Here is a 26,343-nt window from a genome sequence, read left to right as displayed (position 1 = left end):
CCATCACACATCCCTGATGTAAGGACCATCACCCATCCCTGATGTAAGGATCATCACACATCCCTGATGTAAGGACCATCACCCATCCCTGATGTAAGGATCATCACACATCCCTGATGTAAGGATCATCACACATCCCTGATGTAAGGACCATCACCCATCTCTGATGTAAGGACCATCACCCATCTATGATGTAAGGATCATCACACATCTCTGATGTAAGGACCATCACACATCCCTGATGTAAGGATCATCACACATCCCTGATGTAAGGACCATTACCCATCTCTGATGTAAGGATCATCACACATCCCTGATGTAAGGACCATCACCCATCCTTGATGTAAGGACCGTCACCCATCCCTGATGTAAGGACCGTCACCCATCCCTGATGTAAGGATCATCACCCATCCCTGATGTAAGGACCATCACCCATCCCTGATGTAAGGACCATCACCCATCCCTGATGAAAGGACCATCACCCATCCCTGATGTAAGGATCATCACACATCCCTGATGTAAGGACCATCACTCATCTCTGATGTAAGGATCATCACACATCCCTGATGTAAGGACCATCACCCATCTCAGATTTTAGGACCATCACCCATCCCTGATGTAAGGATCATCACCCATCCCTGACATAAGGACCATCACCCATTTCTGATGTAAGGACCATCACCCATCTCTGATGTAAGGACCATCACCCATCCCTGATGTAAGGACAAGGATTCGCCATCCCTTATTTTAGGACCAGCACCCATCCCTGATGTAATGACCAGTATCTGTCCCTAATGTAAGGCCCAGCATTCACCATTCCTAATGTTAGTGTAACAGAGGTCATTATCTATTTCAATGCCTCCGCTAAGAATCGAACCCAGGACCCCTGGCTTACTAGTCTGATGCTCAACCAATCAAGCTAAAGAGAAGTTCTCTCTAGCCGAGTGGTATTTTGCGGCTAGTATTTAACCAGGGCTACATACTCCCCTTCCAGGAAATAACTCGTCCTTGAGTTTCCAGGGGTTACAGCGATGCTGGTGGGGCATGGCTAAGTACTAATCCCAGGTCCCTACATGGGCGCCAGTGTAACAGAGGTCATTATTTATTTTAATGCCTCTGCTAGGAATCGAACCCTGGACCCCTGGCTTACTAGTCTGGCGCTCAACCAATCCAGCTATGGAGAAGTTCTCTCTAGCTGAGTGGCATATTGCAGCTTGTATTTTACCAGGGCTACATTAGGACCAGCACCAATCCCTGAGGTTAGAAATGGCACCAATCCATCATGTTAGGACCAGCAATAATTCCTAAATGGTAAAATTAGCATTTAAACTGAAAATATTTGTAACTACATGTATTCCAGTTTTAATCTGAGAGTCACCTGACGAGTCTGTCTACACGTTTATTTTCTAAATATGGGACAGGAACTTCCATTTGATAAACATGTAAAACTATTCACCCCTGGGAGCTTCATGCTGTCAATTAATTTTCAGATCAGAAGATATCTAACACTGTCATTCTTACTAACTGAAATGTATACCCTTACAACTTGGAAACAAGCTGACCTCAAAAATAAGCCTATCCTGAAAAAACAGCCTTTCTGCATTCTTGTTTGAAGTAAAACCTGTAAGTATCCGTCATCACTGGTTAATATTATTTCCATTCAGCTTTCTGTAAATCTGCAAGGTGGTGTACACATTTCATAAAATATGTAAGAAATATTCAAAAATAGAACTGGTCAAATTGTATGGCTAAAAATATCTAACCTGCATGTAAGAATTTACATCCCTGTATTGTAAATAGAAAAAAACATTGCCCACAGCTTTTGAGTGTGTCATGAATTATTCTTTTTTTTTGTTTGTTTTAAGTACATCATTAAGAGGTTGAAAAGGATGAAAAGCTTTAATGAAACTATGCATTTCATTCACATCTTTACAAGGTCTTATAATACACTGCTTTGATCCCCAGTCACCCAGTCTTCAAAACTTACGAGTTTGCATGTACATACATTACATATTTTCCTATGTACATACAGAGAGTGAAGCATCAGACATTCCCCATTATCAGTGTGTAGTTTCCTCCTTATAATTGCGATTGTGAAAAACTATGGTAATGATTCTCACATATCATCATTAGGATATATATTCTATCATCGAATATATTTTTGCAATTTTGTCATAAATTATATGTAATGAAAGCATAGAGAGACTTTCAAGAGAATAAGCTATTGTCATATTTCCAAGAAGTTTGGGTATTATCAAGGTCTGTTCTGTTTTCTTGACTACAACAAATCTATGTCAGTGCCAATGTCATGATTTCAAATAAAAACTTAGTTAACAACACTGAAACCACTTAGTAAAGTAAAGAGCTACACAAAAAAAAAATAAGGAAGGGTTTTTACAAGACTAAAGTGGTATTTACCAGTATTTGATTCTGAGTGATTCAAATGTGTCATATGGTTGATATTGTAAGTGTTAAAATGACATCTTTTGAAACTTCTTTGGTCTATAAATCATTTACCGAGCTAGTCTCAGTAACATGAACCACCATCTTTAGATCTGGTACCTGAACTGCTCATCTAGTATTCCATGCTTTTCACAAATAAATAAATATCCTACATCATTAAAGTCTTGATAAATAAGAATTCATCAATGTCATTTCTTTTCTTAATTCCTGTTGTACTTCATCCAAGTTCAAGAAAACGAGCTTCATCCAGGGAATCTAAAATTTAAATATCGTGATACTACGTCTTTTGTTAAATCAGAAAAACTAGATTGACAGTTTTGATAAATTGGACTACTCTGACAATAAATATGGGTAATGAAATTTCTTATTGCAAACTTTTTAAGGTTTCTTCCAAGGAGTCTACCAGCCAATATCATGATTCTAGGCCTTTTGGTTACAGAGAAGAAGTCATTTGAAGGTTCTATTAAATTTGACACATGACTTTGTATATGTTGATATACATACATGCCTCTTGGTCTCCCATCCATCTGCCATTGTTTCTGCACGTCCTGGCTGAATCAGATTTCGAGCATGACCAAAATGACTATCACTGTAACCAATACACAACCCTCCATTCTCCATGGCAACTAAATCTGTCAACTGAAAACAATACAAGTACTTCAAACCTTTTCTTCTCTTTCAGTGATTTGTTGTTGTTGCTTGAGGTAGGGTGGACATGGGTAGATTTATCAGCATTTAATTTAAGAATGGTCGAATATTTATCTACTAGAATAAAAACAAAATTAAAGAACTTGTTTTCTCAATTCTGCTTTGGAGAATGATCATATAAAAAGGGAAAAAAAATTGCTGTTAAACCCAAATATTCTTCTTGTAGCATGCTGATTGTAATGCATGTATAGGTTAATTACAAGGTTAAGATAAATGACCTCTCTTTGACCTATGGTACACCTCATATAACAAACATTGTACTAGTAAATAAATGTACATCAGATACCTGCCAATGTTCTATCAAAAAAGAGTCTGGAATCTTTTAAGAGAATTGTGATATATATACTCTTTACAGTTATAAACAAATGGTTGTAATTTATAAAAAGTGAGGTGATAATTATACTTGTATGTGTGTTGATGCTAGTCTTCACTTAAATAAATAAAAGCTCAAAAGTTTCTTGCAGTAATGAACTGCATTGATATTTTTCTATCCTGATATCGAATGACTAAATCTAACATATACTGTATTCTCAAAATCATGTGAATCAAAGCTAAAATGAGGAAAGTAACCATTATGTAGAGTTAACAAGACTTTACCATAAACTAGACCCTGACATATAGACACAATTATCTCAATACACCTACATAACTATATACACTATCAATAATGTATCTATGCCAACAACAGGAACAAAACTGCACAGCTTTCTGGTGTCAATTTGGGTTCAGTAAAAAATCCAATTTATTTTTCAACAGCTATTGTTAACACCATTAGTAATGCTACACAAAACTGTCTCATTATTACATTGCATGATTGATTAACATTGCAGTAGGTAATTCATTAGTGTGAATATGTTTCTTCTGAGACATGCAAAATAAATGATATGTGATTAATGGTGTGATGCTGGTAGTACTCTGTGTGATAAAGGTACTGTGAGGGATGGTGATACTGTGAGTGATAAAGGTACTGTGAGGGATGGTGGTACTGTATGTGAGAGTGGTACTGTGTGTGGTGGCGGTACTGTGTGTGATGGTAGTACTGTGTGTGAGAGTGGTACTGTGTGTGGTGGTGGTACTGTGTGTGATGGTAGTACTGTGAGGGATGGTGGTACTGTGTGTGAGAGTGGCACTGGGTGTGGTGGTGGTACTGTGTGTGATGGTGGTACTGTGAGTGATAAAGTTAGTGTGTGATGGTAGTACTGTGTGTGATGGTGGTACTGTGTGTGATGGTGGTACTGTGTGTGATGGTAGTACTGTGAGTGATAAAGGTACTGTATTTGATGGTAGTACTGTGTGTGATGGTGGTACTGTGTGTGATGGTGGTACTGTGTGCGATGGTAGTACTGTGTGTGATGGTGGTACTGTGTGTGATGGTGGTACTGTGTGTGAGAGTGGTACTGTGTGTGGTGGTGGTACTGTGTGTGAGGGTGGTACTGTGTGAGGGTGGTACTGTGTGTGGTGGTACTGTGTGTGATGTGGTACTGTGTGAGGGTGGTACTGTGTGAGAGGGTGGTACTGTGTGAAGGTTGGTACTGTGTGAGGGTGGTACTGTGTATGAGGGTGGTACTGTGTGTGAGGGTGATACTGTGTTTGAGGGTGGTACTGTGTGTGTTTGTGGTATTGTGTGATGGTGGTACTGTGTGTGAAGGTGGTACTATGTGTGATGGTGGTACTGTGTGAGGGTGGTACTGTGTGTGATGGTGGTACTGTGTGATGGTGGTACTGTGTGTGATGGTGGTACTGTGTGAGGGTTGGTACTGTGTGAGAGTGGTACTGTTTGTGATGGTGGTACTGTGTGTGATGGTGGTACTGTGTATGAGGGTGGTACTGTGTGTGATGGTGGTACTGTGTGTGATGGTGGTACTGTGTATGAGGTTGGTACTGTGTGCGATGGTGGTATTATGTGTGAGGGTGGTACTGTGTGTGATGGTGGTACTGTGTATGAGGGTGGTATTATGTGTGAGGGTGGTACTGTGTATGATGGTGGTAATGTGTATGATGGTGGTACTGTGTATGATGGTGGTACTGTGTGTGATGGTAGTACTGTGTGTGATTGATTCTGGTACTGTGTGATGATGCTACTGTATGATGATGATAGTATGTATGCTGGTTGTACTTTGTGAAATAGAGATACTGTATGTGACAGTTGCACTGGGACATTGAGTGACACTTTTCCTTGTGGTGTAATTTCAGTGATACTGCCCTGAATGTAATCATTCTGTGGTTGTATAGGTACTGTGTATTGGATGTTGGTAAATTTTGTAAGTAATGATGATAATTTAGTCTAGGTTTTCATGTACATACCTGATCATGTGGCACAGAACTCCAGTCCCGTTTTGCTCGCCCATATATTCGTAATCTAGCTATACCACCATCTGAAATGTGATTGTTGATGGAGTTTATATTCTTTAAAATAGGTTATCTAAGCAATGATACAACTCAGAGTTGAGAACATGTCATTTTGTGATCTTTTAATGGAATACATATTATATATTCAGTAAAACATGGATCAGTCAAAGTTGACAAGACCAAATGAAATATTCAACTTATCTGAAGGTTCGACTTTGCCGTGTTTCTATGAACAGAGACATTGTGCATCGAAAATTGACCATATTTTCGTCGGTTGTTAACTGAATATGTGTCCCATTGCATGTTGTGACAGTAACAAATAAGTTTCTTATACACTAAAAGTGTTTTGTTTCCATAAACATTTATAAGTACGAATATAAAATAAAAAGTGTAATGTGAAACACTCGTGATTGTGTGGATATGAACCCACATAGCGTAATCAAAACCTAAAGTAATACAAATAATAAACTCTTATTTATATATATATATATCATTAAGGCCTGTCAAAAATGTTTTAAAAACAAAACTCAATAAATAAATACTCGTGAACATTCTATATTGACATAACATCAATATCACTGAGGTCAGTTTTAAAAAGGTTAAGGCCGCGGCAATGTCATCGAAAAATAAACTTACATATACAGCACCATTTGAGCATGACCGTAAAATAGAATAAAATACAACTTGCAGTTTGTATAAGTACATGTATATATATTTCAAATCATAAACAAACGTATCAATGCTAAACTAGGATTTTCATTAATCTGCACTGGTGCGTTTACATTGTATTTTGTTTTAAGTTTCATTGCCTAATTCTGTATAAATTGTTTCACCTGTGTAAACCCAGGGATTAACGTTCAATCAATAATTACAATAGAGCTCGTTAACACTGATACAACTGACCTACGACACTCAGTCCTTCAGGCCATAGCCAGGAAAGTTTTACCTGAGACAAGATGTCGCCTGAACATTTAACAAGGAAGTGTTGGAAGAATTGAGAAGGGATGGATCACAAAATATCTTTGACATAAAAGCAGTATTTGACTTAACAGTGTTCCAATTATCCGTGTTTAATTCTCTAAGATAAAGAAGAGAAAAAGATCGGGACTGAACAAAACATTCAACTGATCTGATGTATTCAATTCAAGCGTGTTGGACACAAGTGAGTTTTACTCTAATCAATTAAGCTTCGGGCTAAAGGTGGATATTCTTCCATTTTCATACATTGTATATCCCACAAACTAAGTTTTCAAATCACAAATATGAACTGTTAATAAAATGTATTAGAGATGATCTGACATATGATGACTGATGGCAATAATTTTAGATATTGATAGTCTGAAGAAAACACAGCTGAATCACGTTAATTACCTGGAAACATGTTCACTCTTAGATGAGTCCATCGTGATCTGTTGTGAATTTCAAAGTAATTATGGCATGATGTCAGATAACCTGGGCGTAGCGGTGTTTTGGTCAAAATCTCTGTCCAATCCTATTATAACAACAACAATCAATAAAGTCATCGTGGTGACAGTGATCTATCATTAACAAAACACAAGGCAGCCGTTATATACCTTAAGAATTTTTTTATGAAAACTGGTTGCAGTTTTTTTTGGTGATATAGTGTTATATAACAAGGTCAATCAATAATATGTAATGACACCCAAGTCAATTTATATTTTGAAGTCAACCAATTATATCTTGTTACTACACTGAGCCATGGGAGATAACTCTTACAAAAAGCTATATCAGTGAAGAATACAGCAGTTGCTTCCCATGATATCCATTTATTAATCTTGAGCTTTGAATTTTGTGGCCTATAATACTATTCCATACTCCATATTCAATACTGTAACAAAGTTCAATACAGAAGTGTTATCTGTTATAAATCATAAAGAAATAAAAGCATGATAATTTAATGTCTTTTTCAAAAATAATTTCAGAAATATCTTTCTTAGGATCTCTGATCTTAACATCATTTTCATGACATATCTGGATCACTCATGTCATGAACAATTGTCATTAGGGCCAGATGTGTAAATGAGCAATTATCGCAAAGTATAACAAATCACAAATTATTTTCATTGACCTACCAAATTGAATGTTGCGTGACATCACAAATGAATTTGAATGTCAAGTACAGATCAAAACTTCACAATGCTTTACCAATGTTGACCATTTAGCCTACACAATGTCTAAACATCACTTAGAGTGGTATGGCTGCCTTTTAAATGTGACAGATGCATCACATGTCTAATCTATATTTTGTATAAGCCAAACTAGCAAAATAAATCATTTGTAACTCCCACCTACATACAGATACATCATATATGTCTATAAATCACAACATGGCACAAATTATTATCTCATAATTGTCTAATACCTAATTCCTGTAAGTATGGTGACATTTAATATTTCCTAATTCCTGTAAGTATGGTGACATTTAATATTTCCTAATTCCTGTAAGTATGGTGACATTTAATATTTCCTAATTCCTGTAAGTATGGTGACATTTAATATTTCCTACATTTAATATTTCCTCCATTTAATATTTCCTGTAAGTATGGTGACATTTCTTATTTCCTAATTCCTGTAAGTATGGTGACATTTAATATTTCCTAATTCCTGTAAGTATGGTGACATTTCTTATTTCCTAATTCCTGTAAGTATGGTGACATTTAATATTTCCTAATTCCTGTAAGTATGGTGACATTTAATATTTCCTAATTCTTGTAAGTATGGTGACATTTAATATTTCCTGATTCCTGTAAGTATGGTGACATTTCTTAACAAATTATTAATCATGACTTGTTTAAATGATAGGTGTACAGTATTTTGAAAGCAATCTTCGACCTAAGCAACTTTATTTTTGGCAAATATTCTTTTCAATTTCATCAATCAGCTGTTTCAGTCGTCACTTTTTGTCAGGACCATACTTGTCATTTCTACAATATTATCAACATGGTAATTTTTAATTAAATCAGTTCTGTGGGATTAGAGTAGGATTTCAGAATTGAAAATAAAGACGGCTGCCAAAGTTGCCATACTAGAACTGATAACAACTCCACAGAAACAATAATTGGTAAGGACTATACACAGTACCAATATAGATACTGACTGGAACAAATGAAACAAGAATCGGCTCAGTAGAATTTCTATAAAGTTCAAAACAGATTTCAAAATGGGTGCCATGGTGGAAGTGGTAGATTTCAATTTTGCTCCAAAATAAAAAGCATTTCAAAAACATTTTCACAAAAAACCTAAATAAAATTTTTAATTGAGAAGTCATATAAATTTTTTTAAGTAATCTATCAAATAAAATAAGATGTACATGTACCCTTGTCCATGATCATTGAGTGTCTTTACCTCAGATTGAAGTTTAGCTATGTCTGTTATTTCCTGTACTGTGGCCTCTGTTCCCATATCACTGAGTCTGTCAGGCAGACCTGTAAAATCAGGGTAAAATCAACTGGTCATTGATTAGCAGAGCTTAAATACACCTGGCTGTGAGGAAAAGGATATAGTATTAAGTTTTATATTTCCATTAGTTCAGTGAACATTAATCATTTAGCACACTGCCCCTGTAAAGGCTCTGTCACACAAAGCTTGCATGCTACTTGTGGTGACTACATTTACTAGCTGCAGCTCACCCCAGATTGCCTGCACCCAGCATGAATCTGGCTCGAACTTGCCCGTATGTGTGAAGTGATGTCCAAGATGCTCACTGCCAGCTTTGTAAATGCTAAAACCTGGGTAAGTTCATCCATGCAGACCACTAGCAGGGGGCCTGAAATACCCATCAGTCACAGGCTGCTAACTCCTTGAAGAAAGCAGGTTGGTCGTAAACATGTGGCCATTTTTCAACAGCTGAGAGCATAAAAAAGGTTGATTTGCTGGTAAGGAACCATATTGGTACTGCCATACAGTGTGTGACATGCCATTTCTGCGATGATGGAGGTATACAGGGAAAGTGAGGACAGGTTCAAGGCCAGTTACTGTCTTCTTGCTGGTTATCTGAAGGTTGACTGTGACGAAGAACAGAAACAAAACAGTATGATCATGTATAATTGGCTAATGTGTAGCTTAAAGAATATAAGAAAATGTCTTTGACAAACCTTGATCCAGATTTGCACCCTGAATTGAGACTTGAGGACAGTAGTTCCCAGTAAAGTAACAGGTGTCAAAATCGACCCCATAGATACAGCCAGCAACACCTGAAAAACATTAGTATTATAGTCAGCATAGATACAGCCAGCAACACCTGGAAGTCATTAGTATTATAGTCAGCATAGATACAGCCAGCAACACCTGGATTAGTATTATAGTCAGCATAGATACAGCCAGCAACACCTGAAAAACATTAGTATTATAGTCAGCATAGATACAGCCAGCAACACCTGAAAAACATTAGTATAATAGTCAGCATAGATACAGCCAGCAACACCTGAAAAACATTAGTATAATAGTCAGCATAGATACAGCCAGCAACACCTGGAAGAAATTAGTATTATAGTCAGCATAGATACAGCCAGCAACACCTGGAAGTCATTAGTATTATAGTCAGCATAGATACAGCCAGCAACACCTGGAAGTCATTAGTATTATAGTCAGCATAGATACAGCCAGCAACACCTGAAAAACATTAGTATAATAGTCAGCATAGATACAGCCAGCAACACCTGAAAAACATTAGTATAATAGTCAGCATAGATACAGCCAGCAACACCTGGAAGAAATTAGTATTATAGTCAGCATAGATACAGCCAGCAACACCTGGAAGAAATTAGTATTATAGTCAGCATAGATACAGCCAGCAACACCTGGAAGACATTAGTATTATAGTCAGCATAGATACAGCCAGCAACACCTGGAAGACATTAGTATTATTCAGCATAGATACAGCCAGCAACACCTGAAAAACATTAGTATTATAGTCAGCATAGATACAGCCAGCACCACCTGGAAGTAATTAGTATTATAGTCAGCATAGATACAGCCAGCAAAACCTGAAAAACATTAGTATTATAGTCAGCATAGATACAGCCAGCAACACCTGGAAGTCATTAGTATTATAGTCAGCATAGATACAGCCAGCAACACCTGGAAGTCATTAGTATTATAGTCAGCATAGATACAGCCAGCAACACCTGGAAGTCATTAGTATTATAGTCAGCATAGATACAGCCAGCAACACCTGGAAGTCATTAGTATTATAGTCAGCATAGATACAGCCAGCAAAACCTGAAAAACATTAGTATTATAGTCAGCATAGATACAGCCAGCAACACCTGGAAGTCATTAGTATTATAGTCAGCATAGATACAGCCAGCAACACCTGGAAGTCATTAGTATTATAGTCAGCATAGATACAGCCAGCAACACCTGGAAGTCATTAGTATTATAGTCAGCATAGATACAGCCAGCAACACCTGGAAGTCATTAGTATTATAGTCAGCATAGATACAGCCAGCAACACCTGGAAGAAATTAGTATTATAGTCAGCATAGATACAGCCAGCAACACCTGGAAGTCATTAGTATTATAGTCAACATAGATACAGCCAGCAACACCTGAAAGTCATTAGTATTATAGTCAGCATAGATACAGCCAGCAACACCTGAAAAACATTAGTATAATAGTCAGCATAGATACAGCCAGCAACACCTGAAAAACATTAGTATAATAGTCAGCATAGACACAGCCAGCAACACCTGGAAGTCATTAGTATTATAGTCAGCATAGATACAGCCAGCAACACCTGGAAGACATTAGTATTATAGTCAGCATAGATACAGCCAGCAACACCTGGAAGTAATTAGTATTATAGTCAGCATAGATACAGCCAGCAAAACCTGAAAAACATTAGTATTATAGTCAGCATAGATACAGCCAGCAACACCTGGAAGTCATTAGTATTATAGTCAGCATAGATACAGCCAGCAACACCTGGAAGTCATTAGTATTATAGTCAGCATAGATACAGCCAGCAACACCTGGAAGTCATTAGTATTATTGTCAGCATAGATACAGCCAGCAACACCTGGAAGTCATTAGTATTATAGTCAGCATAGATACAGCCAGCAACACCTGGAAGTCATTAGTATTATAGTCAGCATAGATACAGCCAGCAACACCTGGAAGACATTAGTATTATAGTCAGCATAGATACAGCCAGCAACACCTGAAAAACATTAGTATTATAGTCAGCATAGATACAGCCAGCAACACCTGGAAGTCATTAGTATTATAGTCAGCATAGATACAGCCAGCAACACCTGGAAGTCATTAGTATTATAGTCAGCATAGATACAGCCAGCAACACCTGGAAGTCATTAGTATTATAGTCAGCATAGATACAGCCAGCAACACCTGGAAGTCATTAGTATTATAGTCAGCATAGATACAGCCAGCAACACCTGGAAGAAATTAGTATTATAGTCAGCATAGATACAGCCAGCAACACCTGGAAGTCATTAGTATTATAGTCAACATAGATACAGCCAGCAACACCTGAAAGTCATTAGTATTATAGTCAGCATAGATACAGCCAGCAACACCTGAAAAACATTAGTATAATAGTCAGCATAGATACAGCCAGCAACACCTGAAAAACATTAGTATAATAGTCAGCATAGACACAGCCAGCAACACCTGGAAGTCATTAGTATTATAGTCAGCATAGACACAGCCAGCAACACCTGGAAGACATTAGTATTATAGTCAGCATAGATACAGCCAGCAACACCTGGAAGTAATTAGTATTATAGTCAGCATAGATACAGCCAGCAAAACCTGAAAAACATTAGTATTATAGTCAGCATAGATACAGCCAGCAACACCTGGAAGTCATTAGTATTATAGTCAGCATAGATACAGCCAGCAACACCTGGAAGTCATTAGTATTATAGTCAGCATAGATACAGCCAGCAACACCTGGACGTCATTAGTATTATTGTCAGCATAGATACAGCCAGCAACACCTGGAAGTCATTAGTATTATAGTCAGCATAGATACAGCCAGCAACACCTGGAAGAAATTAGTATTATAGTCAGCATAGATACAGCCAGCAACACCTGGAAGTCATTAGTATTATAGTCAGCATAGATACAGCCAGCAACACCTGGAAGTCATTAGTATTATAGTCAGCATAGATACAGCCAGCAACACCTGAAAAACATTAGTATAATAGTCAGCATAGATACAGCCAGCAACACCTGGAATTCATTAGTATTATAGTCAGCATAGATACAGCCAGCAACACCTGGAAGACATTAGTATTATAGTCAGCATAGATACAGCCAGCAACACCTGGAAGTCATTAGTATTAAAGTCAGCATAGATACAGCCAGCAACACCTGAAAAAACATTAGTATTATAGTCAACATAGATACAGCCAGCAACACCTGAAAAACATTAGTATAATAGTCAGCATAGCTACAGCCAGCAACACCTGCTTCACAACAGTCATAGCGTCAGCCTAGTTACATCGAGCCACACCTGTAATAAATTAGTATTATAGTCAGCATAGATACAGCCAGCAACACCTGGAAGTCATTAGTATTATAGTCAGCATAGATACAGCCAGCAACACCTGGAAGTCATTAGTATTATAGTCAGCATAGATACAGCCAGCAACACCTGAAAAAACATTAGTATTATAGTCAGCATAGATACAGCCAGCAACACCTGAAAAACATTAGTATAATAGTCAGCATAGATACAGCCAGCAACACCTGGAAGTCATTAGTATTATAGTCAGCATAGATACAGCCAGCAACACCTGGAAGACATTAGTATTATAGTCAGCATAGATACAGCCAGCAACACCTGGAAGTCATTAGTATTATAGTCAGCATAGATACAGCCAGCAAAACCTGAAAAACATTAGTATTATAGTCAGCATAGATTACAGCCAGCAAACACCTGGAAGTCATTAGTATTATAGTCAGCATAGATACAGCCAGCAACACCTGGAAGTCATTAGTATTATAGTCAGCATAGATACAGCCAGCAACACCTGGAAGTCATTAGTATTATAGTCAGCATAGATACAGCCAGCAACACCTGGAAGTCATTAGTATTATAGTCAGCATAGATACAGCCAGCAACACCTGGAAGAAATTAGTATTATAGTCAGCATAGATACAGCCAGCAACACCTGGAAGTCATTAGTATTATAGTCAGCATAGATACAGCCAGCAACACCTGGAAGTCATTAGTATTATAGTCAGCATAGATACAGCCAGCAACACCTGAAAAACATTAGTATAATAGTCAGCATAGATACAGCCAGCAACACCTGGAATTCATTAGTATTATAGTCAGCATAGATACAGCCAGCAACACCTGGAAGACATTAGTATCATAGTCAGCATAGATACAGCCAGCAACACCTGGAAGTCATTAGTATTATAGTCAGCATAGATACAGCCAGCAACACCTGAAAAAACATTAGTATTATAGTCAGCATAGATACAGCCAGCAACACCTGGAAGTCATTAGTATTATAGTCAGCATAGATACAGCCAGCAACACCTGGAAGTCATTAGTATTATAGTCAGCATAGATACAGCCAGCAACACCTGAAAAACATTAGTATAATAGTCAGCATAGATACAGCCAGCAACACCTGAAAAACATTAGTATAATAGTCAGCATAGATACAGCCAGCAACACCTGGAAGTCATTAGTATTATAGTCAGCATAGACACAGCCAGCAACACCTGGAAGACATTAGTATTATAGTCAGCATAGATACAGCCAGCAACACCTGGAAGTAATTAGTATTATAGTCAGCATAGATACAGCCAGCAACACCTGGAAGTCATTAGTATTATAGTCAGCATAGATACAGCCAGCAACACCTGGAAGAAATTAGTATTATAGTCAGCATAGATACAGCCAGCAACACCTGGAAGTCATTAGTATTATAGTCAGCATAGACACAGCCAGCAACACCTGGAAGTCATTGGAAGTCATTAGTATTATAGTCAGCATAGATACAGCCAGCAACACCTGGAAGTCATTAGTATTATAGTCAGCATAGATACAGCCAGCAACACCTGGAAGTCATTAGTATTATAGTCAGCATAGATACAGCCAGCAACACCTGGAAGTCATTAGTATTATAGTCAGCATAGATACAGCCAGCAACATCTGGAAGTCATTAGTATTATAGTCAACATAGATACAGCCAGCAACACCTGAAAAACATTAGTATAATAGTCAGCATAGCTACAGCCAGCAACACCTGGAAGAAATTAGTATTATAGTCAGCATAGATACAGCCAGCAACACCTGGAAGAAATTAGTATTATAGTCAGCATAGACACAGCCAGCAACACCTGGAAGTCATTAGTATTATAGTCAGCATAGATACAGCCAGCAACACCTGGAAGACATTAGTATTATAGTCAGCATAGATACAGCCAGCAACACCTGAAAAACATTAGTATAATAGTCAGCATAGATACAGCCAGCAACACCTGAAAAACATTAGTATAATAGTCAGCATAGACACAGCCAGCAACACCTGGAAGTCATTAGTATTATAGTCAGCATAGACACAGCCAGCAACACCTGGAAGACATTAGTATTATAGTCAGCATAGATACAGCCAGCAACACCTGGAAGTAATTAGTATTATAGTCAGCATAGATACAGCCAGCAAAACCTGAAAAACATTAGTATTATAGTCAGCATAGATACAGCCAGCAACACCTGGAAGTCATTAGTATTATAGTCAGCATAGATACAGCCAGCAACACCTGGAAGTCATTAGTATTATAGTCAGCATAGATACAGCCAGCAACACCTGGACGTCATTAGTATTATTGTCAGCATAGATACAGCCAGCAACACCTGGAAGTCATTAGTATTATAGTCAGCATAGATACAGCCAGCAACACCTGGAAGAAATTAGTATTATAGTCAGCATAGACACAGCCAGCAACACCTGGAAGTCATTAGTATTATAGTCAGCATAGATACAGCCAGCAACACCTGGAAGAAATTAGTATTATAGTCAGCATAGACACAGCCAGCAACACCTGGACGTCATTAGTATTATAGTCAGCATAGATACAGCCAGCAACACCTGGAAGTCATTAGTATTATAGTCAGAATAGACACAGCCAGCAACACCTGGAAGTCATTAGTATTACAGTCAGCATAGATACAGCCAGCTACACCTGGAAGTCATTAGTATTATAGTCAGCATAGATACAGCCAGCAACACCTGGAAGTCATTAGTATTATAGTCAGCATAGATACAGCCAGCAACACCTGGAAGTCATTAGTATTATAGTCAGCATAGATACAGCCAGCAACACCTGGAAGTCATTAGTATTATAGTCAGCATAGATACAGCCAGCAACACCTGGAAGTCATTAGTATTATAGTCAGCATAGATACAGCCAGCAACACCTGGAAGTCATTAGTATTATAGTCAGCATAGACACAGCCAGCAACACCTGGAAGTCATTAGTATTACAGTCAGCATATACACAGCCAGCAACACCTGGAAGACATTAGTATTATAGTCAGCATAGACACAGCCAGCAACACCTGGAAGTCATTAGTATTATAGTCAGCATAGATACAGCCAGCAACACTTGAAAGTAGAACATAGCCAAGAACTTTAACAGCATGTCAATGATTAAATGCATCTGGACAAAAACATTAGGCAAGCAAGGTTTGCGAAAAATCATTCACTAATTCGATGGTGAGACAAGGAGTCCTTGGGGGAAGAAAGATCTCAATCCTGGAAGGATGATTTTTGAGTTAATAACATTTCCATTTGAGTTGTGATTCCACACCCCAAAGGGAGAGAATGATCTTATTATTCCCAAAGTTTGGAGTCTGTATACTGAGGAGAGAACATATATACCTAGCTGTATGATGCACCAGTCATGTCCTGCCATCCTTTTTCTCCTGGTCTCCCATCCATCCATCCATTTTCCAAACTCTGTAAACAGGCCTTCCTTAAACACTGGTGCTGAAGGCTGTAACAAAATAGAATATATATTCTCCACTTTGTGTCCTCAATAGGCTTTAAAACGAGGAAAGAAAAAATATCCAGTAGAAAATTTAGTCATTCAAATCATAGGCTGCCGCCAATCTAGCCAGTTGAGTAGGTAGGATCAATATTACATTCATTACTTTACTTACTGAGTGAGCAGAGATCAATGGGCTCAATAAATGTTTGTTTGACAATTACATATCTTTTAACTATTCTTTTTACTGTAATATTGTTCAATATTGTTAAAATTTACATAAACAAGAGAGCCATGGCCCTAACAGCATCTAACAATCAATGAATGGATGGACAAATCACAGAATTTGCAGATGGTGGTCTGACAAATCTGATGAATTCAAATTTTGAACATTCCTTGAAAGTATCAGAAAAACATAAATTGTAAGTTCTATAAATGAAAATCTGTTGCACAATCATGTTACAAAATGGCTATCTTGATTACCATGATGAAGTTTTGATCAGGCTGAAAAATAACATATCTTTTTTTATTTCCTGAAAAAATCAAACTCCAAATATTTTTTGTCAATGATGTGAATGGAACTTGAGACCTTTCTGAATTAAAGAGTTAATTGCACACCTCTAATGATGTTTCAAAATAAAATCTGAATGATATCCATTAAAGCATTAAGGAAGATTAGCATTTTGAAGCAAAGCATTGTCTAATTACCTTTTTCAGTCCCTATGCCCAGGTTTCTCTGGGTCAAATCAACTTTCTGAATTTAAGAAATGATTTCCCATCCAAATGAAGTTTCAGAGAAAGTTTGGTTAAAGTACACAGAGCCGTTCAGCAGGAGTAGTGTTTTAAAGGAAAATTTAGGGACAGTGCCTGGCATGCACGATAGCATTAGATCATCTTGAACATTGGGGGTCAGATGACCTCAAAAAGTGAAAATTTCCTAGGTATCATAGCATGTCTCACATGGCTGAGCATCAGTTAGCAGGATATTACCTCTAAATACCAATGATACTACAGTAAAACATGTTTATAACGAACACGCTTACAATGAATTAATGGTTATAACGTAGTGTTTTTCATTCCCCGTCAATTGCACTATCCTTTATATGTTAAAATCACAATATTTAACAAATTTTACATAACGAATTAATGTCTATAATGTAGCAGCTTTTGGGTCCGCTCAGGTGAATATCTGTGCTAATTAATAACCATATAACATAGTGGCCTCCGGCAGTCATCACACCTGAGTGAAGTAAGTTGTGTGTCCTGTATTGAGACCCATGTCCAGGTAAGTTTCAATTACGTACATGTAAGATTGACGAATAAAGTGAGTTGTTGTTACACATACCTGCATTCTATTGTTTTTTGAGTTTTGAGTCACTGAACTGATTTTATCGATATAAAATCTTTGCGTTCTGTTCTTATTGTCGTCATTTTGGAAATGGCTTCGTTGTCGCCGTCTCATAAGCGGAAGAAGGCGTTAACAATTGAAACCAAATACCAAATTATTTGTGAAGAAGACAATGGGGAAAAGGCTAACAAGGATATTGCAGATAGCTTCGAAATTCAAGCAACAACACTGAGTACAATTTTAATTCAATGCATTACATACCATTCAAAAGCCCCCTATCAAGATCTCAGACAGTAACAAAAAGCAAACCGTCATTTGTAATTTTTTCATGTAACTATTTGAGTTTTTCCTAAGCAATAAGAATTGTTGTTTATTTGGACATACCATACATGTAATAAAATATAATCATGAAATAAGACCCTTTCATTTTTATTGCATGTACAATTCCTATAACGAATTATGCGAGACTGCTCGCCAAAATTCGTTTTATGTGTATAATGAACTATGTGTATAACAAACTAAATTTCTTGGTCCCTAGAGGTTCGTTATAAACGTGTTTTACTGTACATCCTTGACGGTGTTGATGTAATTGATGTAATTGCATCAGGTTGTTCTATGTACACAATCATTTATATTACTAATTCAAGCTACATATCAAAAGGATTCAGTAATTGGTAATCAAACCAGCTTAAACAGTGTACATAACAAAAATGGCAGCCTTCAAATGTAGCTTTATTCCATTGTAAATCTTTAACTTAGAGCCCCCAATGCTCCCAGATGTCCAACCCCAAGTGTCCGCATGAAACACAAACAAACAAGATTTCTACATTCTCCAATAAATTGACTCAAACTTTTTGTTAAAAAGAATTCTTTGTTTAAAATATTTAATACATTTGAAATTTTAATATTTAGCCACAGGTATAGACATGAAGTAGTCTCAAATTATTGGTGGGTGTGTGTGCACTACGTAACAAGAGATCCCAGAGGGATCTTGGCTCCCACCATTTGAGGATCTGTTTTCAATTCTAGAAGATTTGTTTATTTTTTTTTTGTTTGTTACAGGTGTTGTAACTGTTCATGAACTGGTCTTCATTGAATGTACTCAATGATGGCACAAGATATTTTTATTAAGCACCTATTAGCAAATATCATTTGAAAAAGATCCCAAAGTATTATTAGATAGCAGTCAGTTACAGGTGGATAATGGACAATATGCTTGTGCTGTATTACTGTCGACATCCAAGATAGCTGCCTGTGGGCCACCTTGATTTTAAATCAGTCCAAAAAAGGTACAATGCACAACTAGGGACCAAGGGAAACCAATATCTATGAAATATCAGAAGGATCCATCCAGTACTTCCTCAGATATAGCAGTAACAAGATTTTACTCTCAAAATCCAAGATGGCTGCCTGTCAGCCATCTTGATTTCGGATCAGTCCAGAAAGGTATAATGCACAACTTGGAACCAAAGGGAACCTGCATATAAAATTTGAGAAAGATCCATCCAGTACTTTCCGAGAAATAGCAGTAACAAACTTTTACATTCAAAATCCAAGATGGCCACCTGTCTGCCATCTTGAATTCAAATCAGTCCAAAAAAGGTACAATGCACAACTAGGAACCAAGGGGAAACTGCATATGAAATTTGAGGAAGATCCATCCAGTACTTTCTCAGAAATAGCGGTAACAAACTTTTACTTCCAAAATCCAAGATGGCCACCTGTCGGCCATCTTGAATCCGAATCAGTCCAAAAAAGGTACAATGCACAACTAGGGACCAAGGGGAAACTGCATATGAAATTTGAGAAAGATCCATCCAGTACTTTTCCAGAAATAGCGGTAACAAACTTTTACTTCCAAAATCCAAGATGGCCACCTGTCGGCCATCTTGAATACGAATCAGTTCAAAAAAGGTACAATGCACAACTAGGGACCAAGGGGAACCTGCATATGAAATTTGAGGAAGATCCATCCAGTACTTTCTCAGAAATAGCGGTAACAAACTTTTACTTCCAAAATCCAAGATGGCCACCTGTCGGCCATCTTGAATTCGAATCAGTCCAAAAAAGGTACAATGCACAACTAGGGACCAAGGGGAAACTGCATATGAAATTTGAGAAAGATCCATCCAGTACTTTTCCAGAAATAGCGGTAACAAAATTTTACTTCCAAAATCCAAGATGGCCACCTGTCGGCCATCTTGGATACGAATCAGTTCAAAAAAGGTACAATGCACAACTAGGGACCAAGGGGAACCTGCATATGAAATTTGAGAAAGATCCATCCAGTACTTTTCCAGAAATAGAGGTAACAAGAATTGTTTACGGACGGACGGACGGACGGACGGACGGACAGACGACGGACCATGGACGGAGGGTGATTTGAATAAAAATATCATCTAGGAGTGATACTGAAACAGTTTCCTACCTGATCTCATTTAGAGGTGCTAAAACATACATCCCATGGTGATCACACTTTAGCAACCCCAGGATGGAGGTTGTACATGGTGTAATACACAACTGGCTTAAATAAGGTGTATACCATCTATAAATGCTATAGTAAATATACTGAGGTAATTGACTATGGGGGACCACATTTACAGCATGTGTGATCATAATGAAGCTGTAAAAAGTCCTTACCTTTAATAAATTTTCTGCAACTCCAAAATAGTCATCAGTTGCAAAACAGATTTTACCACCAACCTGCATAACAGAGTAGTAAAATTAAACATTAATGGCTCTTCATTGAATTGTTACTTATTAGTTAATAACTACTAATAAAGTCTGATAATAAGACACATGCTAAATTAGGAAATGTCTGTAAGACATAACTGCCCGCGCCGCCAAGGCCTTGACCCGCAACCCCAGAAACATAATAATGTCTAAAGTATACTTATTCTTGATCTTTGCATAAAGTTTGACCAAATTCCATGAAAGACTGAAGCTGCTGAGTGTTTGAATTGAATCAATAGCTGATGACTTTCTATTTATAGCAAAGGTGACTGTGACCATGACTTTGGGCACTTAAAACACAACAATGTTTCACTTTTTTTAGGAATTTGTCTATCTTTTTCACAGCCAGTTGATTAATAATTTTTTTAACTTCATTATAAATAATATAACATACCGTATCCACAGCCAAGTCATTCAGCTCTGTGAATTTTGGGGCAGTTCTCTCAAAGGGTGTAGGTTCATGTGACATATCCATCTGTGTAACACAAAAATCATCTCATCTTAGGTTATACTAAAATATTGGCCAATTATATATTTTATTTGTGTAAGATTTATCTGCCGTGAAGTTGTTTGTAATTTTAAGACTCAGACAAATATGTTCATGCACCTATAATCTTTCACAAATAGTACCTTAAGTATCGGGTAAACCAATGACAAGAATTTATGGAATTATGACTGATTATAATAGGACTGGTATGTCTAAACTATGTGATACAGTAAAAGCAGTTGAAATAGAAACTAACTTGAGATTCATGAAAGGTATGCCTTCCTCACAAAATACCTAACCTGTCTCCTGAATTGCTAAAAGGTGGTAATGAGTGGATATATTCCCTATTTAAGAACAAATAGTACACCAGATACTAGATTTCTCATTTCCTCGCATGATGTAACATATAATTTTGTTTTAGTATAAACACAATAGTCCAGGTACTATCGATTTTGTTATTACAAGGATGATAAAATCAATATTAAGTATAGACAAAACATGATACATCACAACAACCACTAACTTGGTAATGTAACAAACCTTTAAGCGTGTTGCATATGTAGCAGGCTGAAATATGTCAGCTACATGTACCAGCACAGTAGATAAAAGAATGAATGATTCAGAAATATTTCAATTTTCATTAGAAATCTGGCTTCAGAAATTGCTCCTCTTCATTTCTGCTTTATGCACATGTTACAAAGCTATATAACAGCAAGCATGAAATCTTTGTATGCAAATTTAAAACTGTGTTAATTTGATATCACAATTCCTGTACCTTTTAAACCACCCCATATAAGTTACCTGAGACTGGAATAATTCTGCTGCTGTATAGCTGATAAAACAAATTCACAATGGCATCTGATACACACACTTGCCTATACATACAGTGATAACTTTTGTAGTATTTACAGCTAAGGAATTCATCTACAAATTTTGCTACCATTAAGCCTAAGGTTGAATATCATTTATTTTTATCTGCAAGGGAGAATAAAATATTTTTCTCTGTGTTTGACATATCTAGCTGCAGTGACACAAGTATACAAATGAGATTTCAATGTATCAGGTCTCCTTATTCAAATGCTAGCATGGTTTACACAGACAAATGTAAACAAGCAGGTTCATATATCATATAACCATGCCTTAAAGTTAAATATTCCAAGTTACTAAACACCATATATTGCTATATAAAAACTATAAGTAACAAGGTCATAATCATCAAGATCCACTACCCATGTTCAACTGTAAAATATATACATTTTAATGAGCAACATGGAAAACTGTAAAAAAAATCAGCCAATCAGGTCACTGCAGCCTCATTATATATGTGCAGAATTCACTGTTAATCGTGACCTACTTTTCAACAATGGCATATTTTTTGGTCATTTTTTCTAATGAAGGTTTTAAAATATATCATCAAATGACATTTAAGAGAAAAAACTACAAAAAAATATATATATTTTAGTTTGATAATTATTGCAATAATTATGAATTTGATCCCCCACTTGTCCCCCCTATAACAACTGAACGGCCTTGAGCTGACCTTAGATTAATGTCATGTCATTACCGTCTGGCCTCAAGTTTTTAATAGACAAAAAATAAAAAGTATTTGTCATGGCCACCAGAAGGCCCAAATTGGCACTCCTCCTTTGGGCAAGGGATTAAGGTAACAAGTGTACCAACTAAATTTCTTCAAAATCTGACAAGTCCTTTGTTGGGAAGGGGATAATAAATCCATTTAAATAAAACTAAGTTTGTGGAAAATCCACATCGCAGGACAGTGAGACTGGCGAAATCAATGTCATGTACATACATCTCTGTATACATGACAGTGGTAAGAATAGCTCATACTATATTGTAATAGAGATGTTCAAAATTTTTCATGAATCTGGCTTGTGAGTTTCAGAGGTATAAAATTGTTTCATGACAGAGGTATTTACACACGTACACATCACGTATGTACTCTTTACATACATGTGTATGTGTGTAAACTATCGTACAATGAACAAGAGAATTATGCCAATATACATGACTGATTAGTAAAAAATCTAAATCCTATCAACAACTCACTGGTAAAAGCCTATCTTTAGATGACTTGCGGATTTTGAGCATTGAAACTCCCATTCTTTTTTTTTAAATATGAATGTCTGTATCATGTACATGCTTTAACTGATGGTATGGAAATGTTATGGTAGTATTTGCATACACGTCTTGATTTTGATATTTGCAAGTACATAAAATTACTTGGGATGGTTTTTGTTCCTTTTTTTCGGCATCCATCGACCAAAGGAATTATCGAGACACCTAAATTTACACCACCACTCTCTATTTAGATTTTATATCTTTGAAATTGTTTATGTTCTATGTATGTGATATAATTTATGTAATACTTGTGTCTTGATAAAGGGGCAGGTTGCCTCGAAGAGTTTACATTTCACTTGTCAATGCCGTTGCTATCACTTCATTGATCATGTATATAAATATTCACAATATCTGTGGTAAATGCACATTGTGTGTGCATACGTGGGCCAAGTTGTTATACAAGTCATAACAGTGGGCCTGAAACTTATTCTGTTTTGTAAACATTGTGATTATAACAGGTTAATCATCAAATCAAACGACCATTTAACACCTGTATTAATCATATACACAAAGGCTACATAGTACCTCAAGTTAAACTCTTCATTTATCATGAAGTTTGCCTGTTGTCTGTCTGGAGGGGTTTTAATTTATTTCCTTTGTTAAAATTTCTGATTTGATATATTGGACATTGGGTGTCAAGCCTTGTGTAGAATGCAGTGACAAAATCATGCATGTTATGTAATAATCATTTGTGGAATTTTTGACATTTGTTGTCACCAAATTTCACATTATGAAAAAATCTAGTTAAAAGTTATAGGTTATACATCATCTTGAAAAAAGTTGTTACCATGACTACATAAAACATATAATCGTGTCCAGTTGTTGCATCTATTTCAAAATTATTTTAAACATTTGTCAATAAATAAAGATGTGACCTGTGTATGGTAGTGTCTTATCAGGTAAATAAAGTATTGTCATCACTGAAATAACACATTGACGTCACATGTTACATGACCTTGTTTCGCATTCCAAATATGCATACCAGGTATGTTGTGACAGATAGGATACCACAGACTGTATATATTATTGCACCATTTAAACTGGAAAATAGCATTATAAATGAAAACTCCTGGCCAAACCCTTAAAGATCCGGGAAGTATACAATATTGTCTGTAATTTATTCCGCATTTTTAACATTCTTTAAATCAAGTTGACCTCAGCAAGACATCAAATTGTACAATTATCATTACATGTATTAAAGTTGTTAAAGAAAATAAGGCACACTAAGTTCTATTATATTCTGGTGAAGTGTAAAAGTTGAGAGTAAAGGTCACTTTGATGTCCCTGCTTAAAATGGAAATTTATGTTGATGAGAAACTTAAAGCTTAAATGAAATTAAAGAAATCCAGAATTTTGATCATGCTTTTGAAGATTTTTCTGTCTAGTAAGACTATTTAATTCCAGCACATCTAGGCCTGAAAGTTCCATTTTTCGATATCTTTGGTAAAACAAGAAATCCCAGAGTGATCTTGATACCCACAGTTGTTTTTATCTTTATATGTTCTTTAAAGGTTGGATGTTTTCCATTGTTATCTCTTCTCTGTCTTTGTTCTTCATGATAAGAAATTATAAAATAACATTCATTTGCAGAATAAAAGTGATAAAAGTGATAAAAATCTTAAACTGCCAAATCCAAGATGGTTGCCTGGAAAACATTTTTTATTTGGTCAGTCCCAAAGTCAAAACAGGGACAACTAGTGAGCAAGGGATACCTAAACGTCAAATTTGACAGAGATTCGTCCAGAGTGTTTGTGAAGAAATACTGATAACAAAATTCAGTGTAAAAATCCAACATTGTCACCTGTCAGCCATACTTTTTGTTTCTGATCTGACCCAAAATCACACCGGTACAACTAGGGACTAAGAGGAACATACAAATGATATGTAAGAAAGATCCAACCATCCAACCAGTACTTCTCAAGAAAAGTGATGATATTAATTGTTTATGAATGGATGATGGACAGACAGATAGACCACAGACATAGGGTGATTTGAATTTGATTACCGGTACATGTACGCAAAGCTTATGATTAATGACGGAATATTGTTTTCTTTTATTTTTTTTCGCTTTTCTTTCAACCAGATATAGTGTAATTCACAGTAATCAATTACAAATGCTATTATAATTCCTAGGATGTTTTTTGTCATTTTTTTAAATCCAAACTCCTTTTTATATATGCATTTCAACATTTGTTGAAAAGATCTCTTTTCATATTATCTAATTCTATTTAATTCTGTTGTGATATTGTAGCCTTGTACTGATATGTGTTTTGGACATAATACTGATGTTCACTTTGTGTGTAAAATTGACAAGTTTCAGTGTGTTCAGGTAAAACAGAGTTTTTATATGATCTCACTTACATGCTGGTGGAATGTCCCCATTTCTCAAGTCCCTTTTATATCCTTTAGATAGTCTACATGTAAATATAACACTTCCAATATCAGTCCACTTATCAGTAATGCAACTACCAGTTTCCCCGTCTTCTTTCTACGTCCTGCATTCATTGGTTAAAATATCTAGGTCACTGAAATGAAGAAAGAATTTTATGCATGTTTATATGATAACAAAACAATATCTTTATTTACAGTTGAAAGGATTGGTAACCTTACCTTTAACTAGGTGGTGTCAGATAAATATTGGCAAGCTATTTACATTGTGGATTATCAGACCGTGTCAATGTGAAACATCTGGAGGATAAATTAACCTAAATCACTGGGGAATGTTGAAGGAAGCTCTAGGTATGTGAGAAATAATGTATGATAAAAAGCAATTCATGAACTGGAACAACTATATGTAAAAATATTGTACCTACAGTTACATAAAGGTGGTAGAAAACACCCTTTTTATCATGAACTTTTATCAGTAGTACTACAAATATAATATAAAGATTAATGATAAACTAAATATGTGACTAAGAGGGTAATTTATTTCACTACCTTAGTATTTTACTGTATGAAAAAACATAAAGGGATCTTATTTTTGTAACTTTTATATGAAAAAATAATGAAATTTGAACTATCTTTGGTGAAATAAAATAAAAAACAACCAACAAAAATATGTATCAAACATTAAATTACCAGCTTGCATCAATTTACATGTAAGAAATTCCTACATTTACAT

General features: G+C 36.3%; 1 protein-coding gene across 1 annotated transcript in view; it reads right to left on the bottom strand.

Annotated features, from left to right (window-relative positions):
- LOC132545908 (allantoicase-like) overlaps positions 1-25,731 on the bottom strand; it is a 35,004-nt gene extending 9,273 nt beyond the window's left edge. The window contains exons 1-9 of the mRNA XM_060209589.1: positions 25,584-25,731; positions 20,991-21,071; positions 20,504-20,566; positions 16,410-16,524; positions 9,636-9,734; positions 8,887-8,966; positions 6,892-7,012; positions 5,476-5,546; positions 2,968-3,102 (exon numbers count right to left, since the gene is read on the bottom strand). Of these exons, the coding sequence (XP_060065572.1) occupies positions 2,968-3,102; positions 5,476-5,546; positions 6,892-7,012; positions 8,887-8,966; positions 9,636-9,734; positions 16,410-16,524; positions 20,504-20,566; positions 20,991-21,071; positions 25,584-25,604 (786 nt within the window). The 5' untranslated portion in view covers positions 25,605-25,731. The remainder of the gene's footprint in view (positions 1-2,967; positions 3,103-5,475; positions 5,547-6,891; positions 7,013-8,886; positions 8,967-9,635; positions 9,735-16,409; positions 16,525-20,503; positions 20,567-20,990; positions 21,072-25,583) is intronic.
- Positions 25,732-26,343: the final 612 nt, after the last annotated feature.

This window comes from Ylistrum balloti, unplaced genomic scaffold, assembly GCF_031769215.1.
Source record: "Ylistrum balloti isolate Yb309-2 unplaced genomic scaffold, AGI_CSIRO_Ybal_v1 Utg369862, whole genome shotgun sequence".
Lineage (NCBI taxonomy): Eukaryota > Metazoa > Mollusca > Bivalvia > Pectinida > Pectinidae > Ylistrum > Ylistrum balloti.
This window is presented reverse-complemented; position numbering and strand designations above follow the sequence as displayed.